Source organism: Penicillium odoratum, assembly GCF_028828045.1.
Source record: "Penicillium odoratum strain IBT 22623 chromosome Unknown utg000002l_segment0_segment0, whole genome shotgun sequence".
NCBI classification, from domain to species: domain Eukaryota; kingdom Fungi; phylum Ascomycota; class Eurotiomycetes; order Eurotiales; family Aspergillaceae; genus Penicillium; species Penicillium odoratum.
In genome coordinates, this window is record NW_026643144.1 from 640,997 (window position 1) to 661,676 (window position 20,680).

The following is a 20,680-nucleotide window of genomic DNA, read 5'->3' on the forward strand; positions in this document are numbered from 1 at the left end:
GCATTGAGAGGCTTGCATGAGGGTATTATATGACCATCTCAGATATGTGGGGCTCCCATGTTTGACGGGAATTGAAGCAAAGCCGTACAAATTTGCTGGCTGTTGTGGACATGCAATGGCTAACGCATTTGGATGCTTTTCAACAATTTCATTAAAACGTTCAAGAAAGGTCCAGGAAGTGTCTGGTGCATCAGAAACATTGACTATTTCGCTTGGGGGATGCATCTTGAAGCAGTGAATGATTGACGGGAGGTATAGCGTGAAATATATCGTATGTTGTAGGTTCCAATGTTAGGTGTTCTTCAAATGTTTGTTGCTATTGGCACGGGAAGATAGAGAGCTTTATATTTCTTATTCATCTATTACAATGAGACAGTGCCTTAATAGGTAAGATCACTGTATCAAGTATCAATAATTTCGTATAGCAAATTCGCACGGATCTTCCCGATTACATTAACGAATGGCCTCACCGCCATGTCTCCACAGAAAAAACTTGCTTTTCTGATCCAAAACTAACAACTGACCTGAGCCAAGAATGAACGGTGAGCTTGTATCCTTCTATTGAAAGCATCGCATCATGGGTAGCTAGTCGAGCTCGAACTTTAAACAGAAAATATTGAATTGTGGCTGACATGTACGGCTGAAAAAAATGGATATCGCCCCACTTTTGGCTAATAAGTCGGAAACTTTCCTACATACAGCATATGTCCACTGAAATATATGGGTACTATTCCAACCATTGCTACACTGGCACAAATGGAGACAAATGAGATTTTTGGGCCCACAGAACACTGGCGATGTAGGCCTCGTTGACGGAGGGCTACAGCGCTAAGAGGGCTGCAGGCGGGCCTATGGCACTCTGTGTATTCTTGGAGGAAATATAGCTATACAGGAGGATACGTGGTACATACACGAGGGGTTTCGTGGTGGGCGGGAAGAAACCGTTACGGAGAGAGGGGATATCCAAGTGATAGTTTTGTGCGGTGTCCAGCACAGAATATCGTGGGCCCGACGCAAGGGGTTGTCGCGCAACAGTCCCGAATAGAACCTATAATTTATATTTCTGCGTGATTCATGAGGGGAGCTTATTACTCATTATGTATCGCTCTCCACTATTCTTTACAGAAATCAAATTTGCGTTTCACGATGTTAGCGTATTATTCCTCTCCTTTGGAGTTATGGGCTAGTGGCCTGGGTAGCCCTCGTACTCTCCCGCATCTGATGCGCACATTATTCTTACTTGCTGATTGTACACTACAAGATATTCCTTTGATCGACTGTGTGTCCACCGTCCTTGGGAAGTGTTCAAGAGCAACAGACAAGGAACCCATCTACCATCAGGAAATCTCGATCAAGATATAATTCAGCCATCAACGGTGTCAGAGCATCAATGACTCTTATCCCCAACCTCTCAATTTATGGAAGGCTTTTGAATCTAAAGCTTCAGATAGTGATAGCAGGGATCACAGTAGATTTATGCCGAGCCGCAATATTGAGACAAAAACTAGCGTTAGGGCAGGAACGGTCAAACTGTTCATATATTTGCAATCTTTGCAGCAGCGACCTCTAGGGCGACTTTGCAGAAAAATGCTATATAAGAAGGGTGGCTAAGTACCGTAGTGGACTATATGCAGCTAGTTCACGGCGCAATTACAAAGAGGGACCGAAAGGACAAAAGCAGCAAGAGCTTATTCAAGTCAGTCCTTAACAATCACTCTCACGCCCAAAGATTGATCACTCGGACGTCCAAAGAATAGATCACGGATAAGCCGGACGTCGTCCACCGAGGTCTCATAAAGTTCAAAGTCTAGCTTCGTAATAAGTTGAGCCAATGTGAGGTAAATTTCAGCATACGCCATGCTAAAATCACTCAAAGTTAGGTGTCATTCTTGACGAACGTGGTACGAAGTACTAACTTGATGCCAATACATTGACGGCTCCCGCGGGAGAATGCCACGATATATCTGTCCAATCGTAAGCCGTCCTTCGCGGCTTGAAGCCATCTATCTGGATCGAATCTATCTGGATTTGGGAATAGCTCTGGGTCCATGTGGACAAAGTACGAAGACTGACTGACTGGCGTCTAATAGGTTGTTTAGAATGCGAGTATTTTGAGCTTATCTGTCTCGGTGATCAAGGTAACTTACACCCGGAGGAATCTTCCATTGCTTGTATTGCAAGGCTTCGTTCGGTGCGACTCGTGGAAGGCGACAGCTTAATCCATAAGATAGGCGAAGTGACTCATTCACAACTGCAGTCTATTGAAGATGAAAGTTAGAAATATTCTAAACCATTCATCACGGCCAAGGAAACTGGAGTGGCATTACTAAGTATGGTAGTTGCTGAAGTGAGTCCCAAGAGGGTGGTTTCGACGTGCTCCGTTGGATTTCCTTAATCTCTGTTCGCAATTTGCTCAAGGCAGATGGGGTTTCAAGAAGATAGAACATGCATGTTGTCAAGGTCTTTGCAGTAGTCTCTGTTCCCGCAAGCAGCAGGATATGACCCTCGTCGACCAAATATTCCGGAGTTCGTTGCTCAGCAGGAACAATTTCGTCATTCATGGCGTCAAAGATAGTCATTTTACCCTCTTTCGGACCGACTTTGCTGTTTTGTATTTTTTGGTGAGACAGTTTCCGAATGAGAGCCTCAATTCGTAAAATTTCAGCAATTCCAGAGTTAATTAGCAGCATAATTCCCAAAGGAATAACCCTCAAGAAACTTAACAGGATGGGGAAGTGTTTGATGGACACTCGACTACCCATGGTCTCTAGCACAGCATCCTTCCACTTCTTGTTAAAATCGGGGTCCTCGAGATGATTACAACTTTGCCCATAGGCATGCTGCGTGATTATATCTGCTGTGACTGCTGCGAAAGCGGCTTCCATATTCACAACATTGCCAGTCCCTTTCAACTCTGTCAAACGAGCAATAAGTTTCTTGATCTTCTCGTTGATGATGCCCTCCATAGCCACAACAGATCTCTTAGAGAAAAATTCTCCAAGCAGGCCCCGGCGCTGCTTGTGGTGGGCATGATCGACAATGGAAACCATCGCATGTGGAGCGGAAAATATCTGGACAAATCTTGGATCTTTGTCACGAATTCTAGTACCCCCTGCATAAATCTCATCATAATAGGAGGCATCCTGGATATGCACCTCTTCGGGTGTAATTCGTACAATAGGACCTTTTCCATGATTGTCAGCGTTATATACGTTAATTACCAAATGGTTCAACGTGACTCACCGTACTGCCCGTGTAGTCGTTTGATCTCCCATAGAAAATCCCCTCGTCGATTGAACCAGAACTCATACAAATGAGTTGCTGCTGCTAATTTCGGTCCCGGGAAGTGGGAAATGGGGTGTAGGTAAATGCGGTATATCACGCCTAGCGTGACATAGGTAACTAAACCAATAGCACAGAGAATAATTGAATCCTATATCCATCAGATATGACAATATGGCTAGCTGGCGAACTAACAAATCTTACTTTGGCAGACAATTCCTGGAGCATCTTTGCGAACATTGTTCCGTGTGGGAATTCTGCACGGTTCGATGCAAAGGAGAGATGCTCAAAAGTGGCTGTCGCTCGGTGATTTATAGTCAGAAATAAGTAGAGTAATTAATATCAAGTCAATTTTTAAAATTTCACGTAGCATACTAGTGCATACAGTACTGTATGATCATCGTGTGGGTCCCTTGCAGCCCGCATATGAGCTTGTCAAAGATCGATCCAAAGCATTCAAATCGGTGTGGCAATCGGCATGTAATCTACTAGATTTAGTAGATCCACCTTGACATTTATCATTTCATGCAAGTCATCTATCACAAATACGCCCACTTAAAAACATTTTTCTCTTGATTCCTGTGAGCTCAAGGCCCTCTACAGTTCACGTTGGGCCTCGCCTAGATAGGCATGTCCAATAAGAAGTCTGCCAAGAGCATAACTCTTCATTTGACTAACTATATTAGACCTCCTGGGGTGCAAAATAGACTTTGCTAAACCAAGCTGAATACGAGAAGTGCAGTGCCCCGCTACAGTACGGCGCTATAGCAAACCGATCCATTTAACAAGCCGGCGGTTCACGCTATGAAGCGCTCTGAAGAAAAACATCGTTCCCAGATAATGTTTGATGACAAGATTTATGTACTGTTGTTGTAGAGGTATGTATTTTGAAATTTTCAGATGCCGAACTTGAAGATTGCAATTGATCGCCCATCTTCCTAGTTAAAAGGCCATCAATAGAGATGATAGGAAATTGGTGTACTGCTGAACTATGTATGAGGAGCCACTTGCGTGTTTTCTATCTTTCGGACTACTGACCGTGAAAAGTTCGCGATATATGATTACATGTTAGTCCCAGAAATCTGCCACTTCGCCCTCAACTACGCCTATTATTACGACTATTGAGAACCTACTTCAGCCAGCCACTCGGGACTGAAAGGCATTGGTTCATTTCCAAGGTTTATTAAGCACATAACCTCACGGGGGAAAACACCAGGACAGAATCTACAGGAACTGAATAGCGCTTTTCCTGGTCGAAAATTCCATTTCATAAGAGTCTGATTGGACGTGGTAAGAGAGAGGAGAAGAGGAAAAGTGGGAAAGGGGGGAAAGTGTAAACCTCATCCTGTAGCGGAGATCCTCGGAGTAAATCCCATCCACCATTATTGATTGTGTCGTATGTGCCTTGCAGTTTGCTTCGTGAGAGGCTTTGGGCAATTTGTGACCTTCTGAGTTACATGAAGCAAGATTCATGTCTTTGATTGACCTACATGTGAGCTTACAAGGTCTATGCTAGTAAGATCGTAAAATCATGTTTTCCCCCTGGTCAAAATTTCATGCAACACTGAAAAAAGTTGAATGTACTCTCAGCGAAGCCATGACATCTTCGTTGCATGAGACTACAGAGACTACTCTCGCGATAAACTTTTGTCCTGCCGTACGTAATAAGCCGAGACAGAATACTCTATTCAATATTATTCACATTACCATAAACGACAAGTGGATCTATTAGTACAGTGGTGTTTCACAAGTATTTGACCTTGGCTACTTTAGGACCCACTTCTATTATTGCTGGCAGAAACTACAGGAATTCATTATAATCCAATAACTAGCATGATTTGGCCGAAGAATGAAAATGAAAAATCCTATAAAGAATAGTGCTGTATATGTTAAAATGTCAGGGCGCGTGGAGTTGAACTTACTGAGATAGTGAGCGGTCGCGCCATAAAGTGGGTCTTTAAGTACAATTCGCATAGTTTTAGGGGCTAGAGATATACGAAGTTAGATATGTGGGGAGTTCAATGGCCCTGGCCCCACGAGGGTAAAGTGAGCGGTCAAGAATTACTAGATTTGCGTCAAGCTCAATATGTCAACTGAAGTAGCCCGGTGAAGTCTGCAGGGTCTAGACATTCCGATCCGGTTTTCTCATCCAAATCAACAACCCACTGGAAGGTCGTGAGATATGCAAAATGAGCTTTGATTTTGACGCTGTTATCGTCGGTGGAGGCTTCTCTGGGGTTTTAGCATTACATCGGTGTGTCCATCATTGATTTGTGTTCTCACAATGGTACTTATTGCTAATGCTTCGTCCAAAGTCTGCGCCAGTCTGGTTTCCGGTGTCGAGGAATAGAGAAGGCGTCCGATCTTGGTGGCGTGTGGCACTCGAACCGTTATCCTGGAGCACGAGCGGATAGCCCCCAGCCACACTATCAATTCTTTGATGAAGAGCTCCTCGAGGGTTGGCAATGGAGTGAAACATTTCCTGCTCAGCCGGAGATCAAAGAATATTTCGATCATGTCGATAGACGATGGGAAATCAAGAAAGATTATGATTTTTCCGTGGCTGTTGAAAAAGCAGCATTTGAGCCAGCGGGACACTTTTGGACAGTTCATCTCTCCAATGGCAAACGATTGTCCACCCGTTGGTTTATCCTTGCTATCGGTCAGCTCTCACATGCAGTTACCCCGACTGTTAAGGGGATGAGCTCCTTTCAAGGCCAGATGTCCCACTCGGGTAACTGGCCCGGTCATCATGTGGATTGGCATGACAAGCGAGTTTCCATTGTCGGAACTGGGGCTTCCGCTGTACAAATTATTCAGGAGCTGGCTCCCAAAGTCAAACAGCTGAATGTGCTTCAGAGATCAGAGATGGTAGGATTTCCTAAAATGGAGGCTTCATTACCCGCGGCAGATGGTCGTGGCAAAGTCGCGTTCACGGATCCAGCCTATGCCAAACACGTCTTCAAAACATCCAAGATGTACCATTCGGGATTCCCGTATACATTTCGAGCGGAGAAGATGATTTCATTGTCGGATGATGAGGTCCGCTTCCATCATGCAACTATTCTGGCTAAAGGTAATTGGTCTTATCTTCTGTCAGCTTTTAAAGAGTCAGTACATGATCCTGACTCGAACACTCAAATGTACGCCTATTGGGCAGAGCAAATGAGGGAGAAGATTCTTGATCCTGAACTCAAGGATTCTCTCATCCCCCTTGTACCTAGCTCTCCCATTGGTATGAAGCGACCATGTCTAGTTTCAGATTACTATGAAACATTCAATCGTGAGAATGTGCAGCTAGTCAATCTTCGCACAGAGCCCATGATTGAAATCACCGAGACTGGTATCACCACGGAGAAAAGCCATTACCAATCAGACTATATCATCTGGGCTACTGGTTTTGAATCACGAACCGCTTGCTACGCAGAAATCGATATTCATGGGACTGAGGATCTGAACCTAGCTTCAGTATGGGGAACTTCAATTCGTTCAAACCTCGGAATGACCGTCAATGGATTCCCAAATATGTTCTATGTCTATGGCCCGCAGTCAGCGACGGTGCGTGTCAACGGACCGACTGTTATTGATGAACAAGTCAAGTGGCTTTGCTCAACCTTGGATCAGTTAAGATCCATGAACATTACCTGGTTTGAGCCCACTGAATCAGCCGAGCTATTGTGGCAATACAAGATAGAAAAGCCGTGGCTGGAGACGCTGTACCCGAGAACGCAGTCATGGGAAACTCGCAAAGCTAATAGCAAGACGGGAGAGCCTTCGTGGTGAGTAATGGCAGCAAAAACTCCGCTATACCCTATACTAACAGATATTCTGTTGGCTATTACAGGATTTCAGGATTACCAGCCTACCTTCATGAGCTGCAATCCTGCCATGGTCCACGATTTGATGGCTTCATATTGAGTCCTTCGGCAAGAAACAATGTCAACGCAGGCTACAATATGACATGTAATAGTCAGCTGTAGTACTTGGTCAATGGACAACTGAAATAATCTTTTGATTCAATTTAAGGTAGAAGGTAGAACATAGGGTAAAGGGAGTGGTTTTATTGGGGTTGCCTCACCATGTCTGTAGCCTCACGTGATATCTACACCGACATTTCCGAGGGCCTCTTCCTCCTACAACTGCCTCACGAGAGTCAGTTGATGGCCTCTGCGGGTAGCTCGTCATCTCTCACGCAGTCAAGTGTCAATTTTGTCCCTCCCACCTTCCCTCTGTATATAGAATCCACTACAATACAGACACATTGCCTCCCTTCAAGGGAGCGCGGGGGGAGCCTATCTGACGCCGCGGTCTACGACCGCAGCGACAGGTAACCCGTTGCGGCCAAACTAAACTCTTCTTGCTCCTCTTGACTGCGTGAGGTCACCAATAAAAATATTATTAATCTCTCTAGATATTATTGAAGTTATCCCTCTTGCGTTTTGGAGAGAGAATGAGTACCGATTTCCAGCACTTGCAAATCTCGCTCGGGATGTCCTTTCAGTTCCAGCATCTGGTGCTGGTGTTGAACGACTGTTTAATACCGCTCGTGATATTTGCCACTACCTCAGAGGGAGACTAAATGCCACAACAATCCAATAATTAATGATGTTCCTCTGCACTTCAAGGTTTGATATGCAAGAAGAGCAGTTCAAGTTCTTAAAGGAGTTCTTCTCTCATGATGAGATTGAAGCAGTAAATGAAGAAAGAGATGATTCACCTGATCAATTTGATCTTGATCCAATCAGTGATGATGAGGAAGAGGATACACAAGGGCAAGAGGAGACTCAAAGGTCTGAATCACCTGTGTTGTGATATAAGGCTGGTGCAGATCAGGAACCAAGCCGAACCACCGGAATTAATCCCGAAGTATGTATACGAAGAACCAAGTTGATTTCCAATCAACTTGATCTTCTCGTTGTATATATAGCCTTATTCTTCCCTCTCAAATAAAAAAACAAGACAATTCACACCTCTGAACTACAACAGGTTATGAGCCCGGAAGCAAAATCTCGGGTGCCATCTCTACTCATCCGAAAATTATCTTAACCATCGTGATTATATATCTACCCCGCTTTCGCAGTCATCACTATGTCTGCTCTGGTTCACGACTCTCCGGACCGAGCCGTCACGGCCATCGAGCCTCTGACAGGAAGCGATAATTACGCAACCTGGAAACGTCTTATGACCTCCTACCTCAAAGCCAGGCAGGTCTGGGATGTTGTGTCGGGCGACCTCCAGCGTCCTGACTGCTTGTTCAAGTACGCCAAGCCTATTACGGCAGACATTCATCCTTTGGTGGAACCGCACCTCGCGGGGGCGGTGAGACAGCGCGCCATTGAGGCGCGCCTCGAAGTGGAGGTCCAGGCATTCGAGCGCCACCGTGAATGGTCGCGCCGCGAAGCTGAGGCCTACCACACCATTTTCCGGTATCTGTCCCCCCACATTAGCATTCATGTTGCGGGACTTGAGACGTCTCGCGACCTCTGGAATGAACTCGAAGAACGGTACCGGCGAATGGAACTGGCCACGTTCTGCGAGTTGTTTGCGCAGCTTCGTGAAACCACTGGCGAGCGCTGCGGCAGTGCCCGCGAATTTGTCGATCGGGTACGGTTGCTCGTACATCGATTGAATGCTATCGTGCCCGGATCCATTGGCGATCGAACGCACATTGCGATCTTACTGACGCAGATCGGACCGGAATACATTCTAGTTGTGGATGCCATTCAGAATGACAAGGATCCGGTGAATCCGACCACGATCGGAAATCGTCTGTCTAATGCTGAGCAGACGGTTCGGAGAAAAGAAGCTCCAACACCCTTGCAGGCAGCATCTGGCCCGTCTGTCAATACGGTGCAGCAGACTGCCAAGAAATGCAACTATTGTAAAAAGCGCGGCCATGTGGTCGCGCAGTGCTGGAAGAAACAGCGAGAAGGACAGTCGTCTAGGGACCATGCCCTGAAGGCTGAGAGGAGTGTTTCCGGCTCACCAAGAACTAACTTACAAAAGATACCATCAAGCCAGGTGGAAGATTGGCAGGGCCCGCCGACTTCCAAGAGACCGAGGATCAATATCGTGAGGGCGAGGGTGACGACCCTTTATACCCACGCACCGCAACCCCGGTGGATCCTGGACTCGGCCGCCACCAGCCACATCTGCTGGGACCGGAGCTGCTTCAGCAGTCTGCGGCCCCACCGCGAGATGTTGGACACGGCGGGCGATCCAGTGGAAGCCGAAGGGATTGGTACGGTGAAGCTCACGCTCCGGGGGAAGTTCAACCAGCCCCTGGTGCTGAAGAACGTGTACTTTGCGCCACGCGTCGGGATGAACCTGATCAGCGTGCCGAAGCTGTTGCGAGACCGCTACTCGGTGGTGGCGCACCCACAGAACGTCTTTGTGCAACGCCGAGGACGAACCGTGGGGACCGCCTACCACGCGGAGGAGGATCTACTGATCCTGCGGTGCCATGTGAGCAAGAGATCTCGAGAGCGAGTCCAACTGGCGAGGGCGCCGACGACCCATGACCATGCAGATTCCCTGGAACCGCAGGCGGTGGCCATGGACGTTGACGATCCTCGGGAGTCAAGTGGCGTAGAATGTACAGCGCCAACCTCTGAACTCGGTGGTGAAGCTGTGATACTCGAAGAAGATGTGTGCACAGGAGTGGACCAGGCCTCCGAAGCGTTGTGGCACGCTCGGATGGGACATCTGAACCGGGGCGACTTGAGGGTGGTCCTTCGGCAGACCGGCACTCCGTACCGACCGCTGACGCAGGCGCAGCTGCTGGCAACGCCGCAGTGTCCGGCGTGCATGTCGGGTAAGCAGCATCAGAAGAGGAACTCCCGCGCAAGACGGCCACGTCTGCATTCAACGAGAATTTTCGAATTGATCCATTCGGACATCATGGAGATGCCGATGGCCAAAGATGGCTCCAGGTACGTGATCACCTTTACTGATGATTATTCTCGTGGCTCGTGGGCCTATGCCATGAGATGGAAGCATGAAGCGCTCCCGAAGTTCCAACATTTTGAGGCCTGGGTGCACCGACAGTTCGGCGCCCAGATCAGAAGATTCCTCACCGATAATGGGAGAGAGTATCTGCCAATTGGAACACATCTCGAATCCCAGGGAGTTGAGTTCGACACCTCGCCGCCATACTGCAAAGGGCAGAATGGGCTGGCCGAACGCACTAATCGTACTATCCGGGAGCGGATCAACACGCTCCTGTCCGATGCGAACCTTTCTCCTTCCTGGTGGATCGAGCTTGTAGACACAGTGGTCTACTTGAAGCTGCGTGCACCAGCATCGATCTTACGGAAGAAGACACCGTTTGAAATTCTATACGGGGAACCGCCCTCGCTCTTGCATCTGCGACGGATCGGCTCCCGTGCATGGGTCTTGATCCCCAAAGAGCATCGAGCCAAACTCGGACCAAGATCATCCGAGTGCCGACTGCTAGGCTATTGTGAACCGAATCAGTACAAGCTCTATGAAATCCATTCAGGAAAGACAGTCTTTTCCCGTGATGTCGAGTTCGATGAGAGGACCCCAGTGGCGCCACTCATCGAGGGGGAAACAGGCAACGACCTCCCGGACAATGCTCCTCCATCACCTGTCTTTTCATCAATGCCAAGTTCAGCCAGCGGGCTGCCAACACCACCTGCATCGCCATTACCTCCGCCGAAGGAGCGAGAGAAAACGCCATCTGAGCGTGAGGAGGAGACACCTCCAGTGGTCAATCCAAGCCAACAAGGCACTGACCTGACATCGGATCTTGGATATTCGATTTTTGGTCGCAGAAGAAGACCATCACGGCGTCTCCTGGAATCACTCGGCAAGGTGTACTCTGCCGGCGCATTGAATCCCGCACCGGCCAGACAAGTCGACCCGGCGACCTTTCGCGAAGCTGTATCAGGCCCAGACCAGCTGGACTGGTGGGCCGCCATCCAGAAAGAATATGCGTCGCTTCTCGAACACGGAACATGGGAAAAGGTTCGGCGGGAGGACTTCCCAGCCGGAAATCATGTGATTGGCTGCAAATGGGTCTTCAAGACCAAGGCCAACGGAATGCGCAAAGCGCGATTGGTTATCAAAGGCTACCGGCAGAAACATGGCATCGACTATCACGAAACGTTTGCTGCTGTGTCCAGGATGGACTCGGTCCGCTGCATCGTCGCCAGCGCCGTGTTGCGCGGATGGAAACTCCACCAATTCGACGCGGTCACCGCATTTCTCCATGGAGACGTCGATTCGTCTATCTATATGGAGTTACCTGAAGGTTTCGAAAAGCCAGGATACGTATGCCGACTGCGCCGCTCACTATACGGACTGAAGCAGGCTCCGCGGATTTGGTACCAATGCGTCCACCGCGTTCTGGCTTCTCATGGCTTCACTATGGCCCAATCGGACAATTGTGTGTTCTACAAACCGGATTGCGTCGTTTGTGTCTATGTCGATGACTTTCTTGTTGCTGCGACAAACACGCACGAAATCAAACAAGTGCAACGAGCCTTGCAAACAGAGTTCCGACTGAACGATCTGGGCACCCCTCGATCATTCCTCGGGATCCAGTTCGACTATGATGTCGATGGGTCCGTATCTATTCACCAACACCAGTACATCCAGAAGGTGCTCTCCGACTTTGGCATGGAGACTTGTCAGCCGAAGTCTACGCCGATGAATCCCAAGCAAATCTTGAATCATCGTCCAGAGGAGGAACCTCCGGACGAGGAAGCAAAAGCTCGTTATGCGACTGCCATCGGTTCGTTAATGTATCTAATGGTTGGCACGCGACCAGATATTGCATTTGCGCTGGGCATGTTGAGTCGCTTCACGTCTCAGCCGCAATCGCAACACCAAGTCGCTCTGCAGCGATTGCTTCGCTACATCAAAGCCACGCAATCTCATCGCATTACTTACCGCAGTGGGCAGTTGATCGGGTACACGGACGCCGACTTTGGGGGCTCCGTCGTCACTGACGGTGCATACTCAACGTCTGGCTATGTTTTCCAACTTGCAGGTGCGCCAGTTTCCTGGTCATCCAAGAGACAGGGGGAAGTGGCCACGTCTACAACTCATGCCGAATACATCGGACAGTACAATGCCATTCTGCATCTCCAGTGGCTCCGCACCTTTCTGGCTGAAACGCAACTGTATCGGTCTCCGGTCACTAACATTATGGCTGACAACCAGTCCGCCATCGCTCTCTCTCGCAACCCTGAATTCCACAAACGCACGAAGCATTTCAATGTAAAATTTCACTATCAGCGAGCCGTGCTGGATACAGGCGAGATTGGGCTTCAATATATTCCAACTGGGGAACAGGCCGCGGACGGTCTCACCAAGCCATTGGGACCTACGGCCTTTGCCAGATTTTGTAGTCTCTTAGGAGTCGATGCTCCAGAGGTTTCGAGACAAAACGCGTGACAGCGCAGGCGCTCTTTCCACTTATTTTCCCGCGAAGGTTTTTCAGTGGTTTTACCGAGGCCTGACTGCTCTGCGCCATTCCAGAATCGCCCTGCCAGCAAAGCGATCCTGAGGGGGAATGTTGTGATATAAGGCTGGTGCAGATCAGGAACCAAGCCGAACCACCGGAATTAATCCCGAAGTATGTATACGAAGAACCAAGTTGATTTCCAATCAACTTGATCTTCTCGTTGTATATATAGCCTTATTCTTCCCTCTCAAATAAAAAAACAAGACAATTCACACCTCTGAACTACAACAACCTGAAGACCACAGTGAGCATGATTCGCCTGATTTACCTATGATGGAAGGGGTAGATACTCAAAAACGCACATCAGGGAGAGTGCGTAAGCGTGTTAGACGTGAAGATAGTGATCTCCTATATGATTAGCCATTTATTTAATATATTCTCTTTATATTCTATCTACTTGAGTGATTCATAAATCAAGATTTCATGAATTAAGATTCTATTGCGAAAACTACAAAGCTGTACTAGGAATACTCAAAAATACTCTACCGCTCCGCACGAATCGAATCGAATCGAACTTTTGCCAGATTCGATTCGATTCGAATTAATATTGAAAATAACGATTCGTACGAATTCGAATTCAAGACCGATTCGAATTCGATTCGAAGTTCGCGAACTTCTTGGTTCTAAACCTTATTGGGAAGGCGGTCAATCACGCCTGTCGTTCAATACGATATGTAGCCAGCAATCAACACCTCATACAGGTAGCTAATTATCAGTTAACTAGTAGTTGGATACTGAGGTAAGTAGGCTAGATTTAGTCTAAAAGTAAAATTAAACGATTTGGCCTTGAGATGAATAAGCTGTAGGGCAGTATCAACAGATGCAACATTTCGACCAAAACCTCCACCCAAATAATATATATATTCTACTCCTCAGCTTGTTCAAAACGCCCACAATCTTATTCGTGATCTGGTTTGCGTCAAATTATATGAGCTGATATACTATACTAAGATACACGTAAGATATCAATATAGAGTCAAAATATCAATATTTGTATATCGTATTCGATGAACAGTAAATGGGTAGTCTAATTGGGCTAGCGGAGACTCCACAAGAAAAGTGTCTTCGCGCGTACGTGCTTTTACCAAAAACAACGTCCAAATCGGGTTCAAAAGCTACAGATAAACATCACATCTGGGTGCTCGAGGGTAAGCAATCGATCAAGACATAAGCCTGATATACTAATATAACGTTACAGATGACTTCTCCACTTGCTGCGACATTTGACTGTCCTAATACTAGGAAGAATAAACGCGATTATGCGGCGCTTAATAAGTATGGCCTTCTTGCAGAAGACATACCACTTCCGCCTCCTCGAAAGAAGACGGCGGTCCGGTCCGCCCTTAAGTCGCTGACTCCTCCGATTTCAACGCCTCCTACGGCTCCAAGCAATGTTTCTACGAGTTTATCGAACCTTGATACGGACATACGCCCTTCGCAATCAATATCTCAGGTCGAATGCTCGGTAGAGAGGGTCGAAATCAAGCAGACAGATGAGACTAGATCGAAAGAGCGGAGCTGGGTTTGGAAATACTACCTTACGACACCTGAATCTGGTACATGGAGATTAGGAAATAAGGAGCGGTCCGAGCTTAAACACCTGTGTATTGTATCGCCATCCACCTGCCGATTCTTTCGATTTGCGTCGAAACTACGATCTTCAACCACAGCGTTGAAACAACACCTGCAGCATACCCACAAGCTCTTCCAGGACGGCCATTCAGAGTGCCAAGGATCGTTAAGCTCATGGATTTCCAAGGAAAAGAAGCTCCCATTCGAAGAAGCTGTCTTAAATTGGATTGTATCAACCTGCCAACCATTTACATGCGTCGAACAGCCTTCATTCAAGGCTATGTTGAGGTCTGCCGGATTCCAGGACTCCGTACCAAGTGCGGATACTGTGTCGCGCCGATTATGTCTTCGGCTTGATGCTCTTGACAGTGAACTTCGAATCTTGATGTCTTCAGCATCCTCCATCGCGCTATCTCTGGATGGTTGGACAAGTCAGAATTCATTGCCAATGCTGGCAATTAATGCCCACTGGATGTCTTCTACTTTCCAGCAATATCGAGCTTGTATTGAGTTCGTTGAAATCGAAGGCAGCCACTCTGGGGAGAACCTTGCTAATATCGTTGCGACGGTTCTCGAGAGGTTTCATATATCTGATAAAGTTATGACGATTACAGCTGACAACGCGTCTAATAACGATACTTTACACCGATATCTTTACCAAAAGCTGTCTCGGCGGTACGATGAGTACCTCGCCGAGACCATTATCCGAGAAGGGACGATGAAATTTACCCACAACTCCCAAATTCGCTGCTTTGCTCACATCTTGAACTTGGTTATGAAAACCATATTGAGGTCTCTACGCGCTAGTTCACATAAGGAAGCCTGCGATCTCCTGGATGATGTTGCTAAAAGGAGCTGGAAGACGGTCAACGCTCCTACTTCGCCGATCGCAAAGCTTCGACTAATTGTCCTTTGGATTGCGCGATCCCCTCAGCGAATACAGAAGTGGGATAATCGACCTGGCTGTACAAAAGCTATCAACTACGATGTTGATACTCGTTGGAACTCTACCTTTGTTATGATTGTGAGAGCTGAAGAGTGTCGCCGGCAGCTCGAAGATACGATCAATGATGACCCAGATATTGAAGCCTTGCGTCTCACACCTAACGACTGGAGACAGCTCTCGGATATCAAGAAAGTTCTGGCTCCCTTCAACGAATATACCGAGTACGTCTCTCGAGATAGCCCATCAATCCATATGGCAGCGCGTATGTTTGCAGAGCTCCGCTCTATACTCCTCGCTATCAAAGAACGCCGAGGCGAGTGGCAGAAGGTCTCACCAGCAATGACCGTTCCGGTGTCCGATGGAATTACCCTCCTGGATAAGTACCATGACTGCGTCAAAGACAACGACATATACTATATCGCAAGCGTTCTGGATCCGCGAATTAAGACCAAGTGGCTCAAAACGTTACCAGATGGAGAGAGGATCATTGGCCGAATCCGGGCATTTTCGGAGAAAGCGTATTCCACCCCAAAACAGCCAATATTGACTACTACAAGCACCAATTGGAAGAGCTTCGAATATCGATTTCTGGAAGCCTTTCAGCCTACACAGGCTAACGCCGCTGAGTCTGATATTGATAAGTATTTCGATACTCCGACAATCAGCACTGGTTTCGATATGAGCCAGAGCCAGACCGAATTTATACGAAACTGGTGGAATGCAAACAGGCTTGAATTCAGTTGCATGGCTAAGGTAGCACAAGATCACCTTGCTATACCAGCAGCAGAGGTAGATATCGAGAGATTATTCAATGGCGGGAGAGATGTGTTGGGAATTCGACGTTTCTCCATGAAAGGTAAGACCCTTGGGACCTTATTAAGGCTGAAAGATGCCGCACGTTGGAAGTCTGAATAATTACATAGTTATGGTTTCTTCTGGCAAACATACGAGTGAAATTCCATACCTGATTCAATATATTTAGAGCTCTTAATGTATATCATAAGCCGTACTAAAAACACCATTCGAATCCAATGGACACAACGGTCACAGTTGTTGAGGTTATGGCTGGCAGCACGAGCGGAGCCACTACCTCGAACACTAGACATTGGTTCGCGAACCTGTTCGAAATTCGCGAATTTTGACGAATCGAATCGCCCATAGATTCGAAGCACGAAAAGCAAAGTTCGAATTCGATTCGAATCGTCAAAATTCGCGAACTTCGAACAATTCGAAAGTTCGTGCGGAGCGGTAAAATACTCAAAAGTACTACATTATTTATGCAGAGAGGGCTATTTCTATGTTTGTCCTGTTTGACGACCCATTGGGTAACCCATAAACCCGCGCGGGTTTCCCATCAGAACCCGCAACCCGCATGCGGGTTAGACAGACCATGTTGAAATATCCCGGTTGCTGGGATAATAATGAGGTGTCGGAACAATGGATCATGTAATCAACTTTATTAGTCAGCGTACCACATGTTAACGTGAAGTCCGGTTGCGCGGGCGACCCGGTTGAGCGAGCGACCCCACCAAACTTCGAAAAATCATTAATTTTGAACTACCACTAAAACCATCAAATAACTCAAAATTTTGCTAATAAACACGTGAAGGGCATCCAGGATATGTATGACCTTTTATCCCACAGCCAGAACATGTCACATGCCGCCGAACCGAAGGCATAGAAGGTAAAGTAGGCTCAACAACCGCTCTTGTAGATACCTCCGGCAAATATATATCTTTACCATTATCTTCATCCTCATAAACCACATCATCTTTACCACTCTCTAGACCCCCAAAGATACCTTTCTGGGTAGTAAACTTATGTATGGTCTCTCGTTTTTTTGTCTGTTTCTTGTTGGTAGCCTCTAATTGGGTACAGCGATTCTGGAGAAAAATATGGTGGTGGACCACTTTGATAGTCATATCATAGGTCTTCTGAAGCTCTCTTTTTGTTGGTGAAGAGAGGATTGAAGAAGAAGATTCTAGACCTTTTTTGATCCGAGATTGTGATTTTGTGAATTTTGAGAGAGTCCAGAGAGTATTTGGATCACTATCACTGCCGGAAGAGAGTGGTCGCTGTGAGACAATATCGAGAGGAGGAAGGGAATCCAGGCGCACATTTAGCTTTTCCAAGACTTTATTAGCATCAAATGGTGCTAATCCAGTAGCTGAAAAGCTATTTTGTATAGTAGAAGTCTTAAAAGCACCAATTCTCGCATCAGCGATAAGTTCAAGAAAATCTTCCTTATCAATAGAGTTCACTCCATTCCGCATCAAGGTTGAAACCGCTCCTCCATAAAGCTTCTTCAAAACTGAAAAACAACCCACATCCAAAGGTTGTAAAAGATGAGAAGCATGCGGAGGCATACAGATTGCAATAATCTGGTTTTCTTCACAAACTTGGTCAAATTCGGGGGTCAAATGACTCCCATGACCATCGAGGACTAATAGGCAATATTTTCCTACTCTTGTCCCAATATTTGGGATAAAATGATGTTTTAACCACCATAAACCAATTGTATTAGTAGTCCAGCCATTTTCACTCATAGTCAGATGAGTTCCTTTTTGGTTTAAAAGGAGATAGGGACGTAGATGCTCTGGAAACTTTTTTCCCTTAAAAATGAAGAGCGGAGGTATAACACTTCCAGAAGCTCGAATACACTCAATTGTGGTTACCCACTCTCGATTTCCAGCTTGTAAAAGAACTCTTTTTCCATGATATTCCGCGGAAGTGATAATTTTTTGCGTTGCGCCAATACCCATAGCAAAACCACTCTCATCAAAGTTGAAGATATCATCTGAAACAATACCCCACTTTTCAATAGTCTTTTGAACCAAATCAAACCATGGTTTAATGATTCTAGGATCTTCTGAAAGAGCTCTCTGATAATCATATTTGCGTGAAAGTCGAATAGAGAGATTTGGGCGTCGTTTGATAAATTGAGTAGGCCAATTGACGCCAATAGTCGAGGGGGTATTTTTCTGGGCACTTCGTAGGAGATTGGCCATATCACGTAACATAGGTATCGTGAGAGCAGCACCTCTAGCATCCATATCAAGTAGCCAGTCTTCCGTTGATTGCTCTTCGATTTCAGTAAAAATATAGCCAGTTGGTCTCTTCTCAGCCAAAGATTCACGCCCATTAAGCCGATACTTCAAAGTTGAGACAGGTAAATCAAATGATCGTGCAGCAGCTGCAGCAGAGAGATATTTACCATCTTTTATAGCTTTTATAGCTAATACAAGACGGCGCTCCTGCTCTATCAACTTTTTTTTTCGATCGGAGCGTTGGGGAGGCATTTTTGTTGTGGTTAATAAACATGTTTTATTATGAAGAGGGATTTTGATGGGGCCGCCCGACCGGCAGTGTCGCCCGGGAGACCGTGAATCACGTTAAATTGCTGTGGTGGAGACTAGAGAATACGAGACAAGTACACAGACGTGACCCATACCATTGGTACATGCTGTTCGACCCTGATTACGTGTTCAGAGAGTTATGAGCCCGGATTATCTCTCCTACCGTGATATTTTGATTGAATATACGTTCTAGAAGCTCTCCTCGACTTGCGACGACAGGATTGTTTACCCCTGAGATCACTGACGACGACAACAAAGTTGCCGCGTCAACCCCTCCGAAGAACACGACAATTGAGAAAGGATTGAAAGCCATTTGAAACCAACTAAGGATGGACCCCACGGTATCTGTCTCACAATGGAAGGGTGAGAAGCTGAAAAACAGCTCTCATTGGCCAGCTTGGTACTCTGCGATGAAGCAGTTTGCCAAGACTAGGAAAGTATGGGATTATTGCAATCCTGAGAAACCAGCCCCGGAAGTGCTGGAGGAGCCGCAGGCCCCCGCACGACCGCGGTTATATATCCCACGAGGGGCAACTACAGAGGTAGCCAAGACCCTAAGGGAAGAGTTTAAGGATCGTCAGATGGAGTATAGCTACGACCATGACGATTACAAAGAGGAGCTTAAAAGGTATGAGAAGGTGGAAAACGGCCTACAATCAGTTGAGTTCGTGATCACTGCGTCAACAGATACTAAGCTACACCGTCTTATAGATGATCTTGAGACTCCGTACAAGAAGATTAGCTTTCTTAAGAAGCGCTTCTCACACACAAAGTCTCACCAGAATGAAGTCCTGCTACGCTGGGCAGAAGGGTGCGTACGACCACCAAAGAAGGGTCAAAACGTACTATCCTGGCTAGAAGAGTAGGAGCTGATACGTGATGAAGCGGTCAACCTAAAAGTGGAGAGTGACACTGCGCAGCATCCGCAGCTGTTTTTATATACTGTAAAGGACATCCTACCGGTCTGGTGGGAAGCTCGGTTCTAGGATATTGTACTAAGAAGTAATATAATCAAGATAAATGATCTGATTAAGTCCTTCCGTACCTCCTATACTATATCATATTCCGAGACTACTAAGAAGAATACCAATTCTATATCTAAAGCAGCATTTGCCATATCGACCTGGCAGGGTAAAGTAGAGGCTAAAACCTCTAGAACCGACAGAAAAGACGGGAAAACTGGACTATTTTAGGACCGGAGCTACTGCCCTTGTGGCATGAAACACCCGGTCACCCGGTGCTGGGTGTTGAATAAAGACTAACGACCGGATGGGTGGATGGGCCTACGAAAGGCCTCCGAAGCGCTGAAGAAGTCATTTAAAAAGGAACCAGAGTGGAAGGTCTGGGCCGAAAACCAGATCAAGAACTCACCTGACTTGGTAGGAAAACCGTCTGGATCAGCAAATTTAGCCCACGTTGGCTTTGCCACAGTCGCCCTATCAACTAAAGTTGATACTAAGTACCGAGACCAATGGGTATTGGATACCGGAGTAAGCGTACACGTATACAACGACCGGACTGAATTTACCGAGTATAAGGAAGACCCCTCGTATCTCCGTACGGGTGATAATCGGACCGCAATTGCTGGAGTCGGTACAGCAACCTTCACCGGAAGGGATCCTATAACTGGTAGATTGTGTGTGGTTAACCTGTATAACTGCCGTTATTCTCCAGATTTTCACTGCAATTTGGTTTCCTTAGGTAGGATAGAGGACTATGGAGGATGGTGGGATATAAAGCAAGGAAGGATTATGATTGGAGATTAACCTATTCTTGAGACCTACCGAGAATATGATATTTATCTGTTCTAATAGACGCGGGATGAACGTACAGTTTTTCGGCCGAAAACAGAGGGTCGTACGACTACGATTAAGACCCAAAACAACACCTAGCATAAAACTGCACTTGCTACCCGACGATCAGAGAAACCGTTGAAATCGTCTGCTAATACTAATACGTGGCATAAACGATTTAGCCATGTCTCGAAGGCAGTAATTTAGTAACTACTGAGACTGGTCAGTGGAGTTGAGG

The 20,680-nt window shown here is 46.6% G+C and overlaps 4 protein-coding genes across 4 annotated transcripts; 3 read left to right on the forward strand and 1 right to left on the reverse strand.

The window, feature by feature from the left end:
• Positions 1–1,697: 1,697 nt before the first annotated feature.
• N7520_002276 (cytochrome P450) lies at positions 1,698–3,522 on the reverse strand (the record flags this gene model as incomplete). The annotated part of the gene is made up of 6 exons (XM_057136211.1): positions 1,698–1,860; positions 1,917–2,083; positions 2,148–2,258; positions 2,328–3,184; positions 3,244–3,433; positions 3,487–3,522. 6 exons carry the CDS (start codon positions 3,520–3,522, stop codon positions 1,698–1,700), a joined length of 1,524 nt encoding a protein of 507 aa, XP_056998897.1.
• A 1,949-nt stretch (positions 3,523–5,471) lies between these two features.
• N7520_002277 (flavin-containing monooxygenase) lies at positions 5,472–7,065 on the forward strand (the record flags this gene model as incomplete). The annotated part of the gene is made up of 2 exons (XM_057136212.1): positions 5,472–5,536; positions 5,598–7,065. 2 exons carry the CDS (start codon positions 5,472–5,474, stop codon positions 7,063–7,065), a joined length of 1,533 nt encoding a protein of 510 aa, XP_056998898.1.
• Positions 7,066–15,065: 8,000 nt separating this feature from the next.
• On the forward strand, positions 15,066–16,208 carry N7520_002278 (HAT dimerization; the record flags this gene model as incomplete). Its single annotated transcript, XM_057136213.1, has 1 exon — positions 15,066–16,208. One exon carries the CDS (start codon positions 15,066–15,068, stop codon positions 16,206–16,208), a length of 1,143 nt encoding a protein of 380 aa, XP_056998899.1.
• Positions 16,209–18,978: 2,770 nt separating this feature from the next.
• N7520_002279 (uncharacterized protein) lies at positions 18,979–19,515 on the forward strand (the record flags this gene model as incomplete). Its single annotated transcript, XM_057136214.1, has 1 exon — positions 18,979–19,515. One exon carries the CDS (start codon positions 18,979–18,981, stop codon positions 19,513–19,515), a length of 537 nt encoding a protein of 178 aa, XP_056998900.1.
• Positions 19,516–20,680: the final 1,165 nt, after the last annotated feature.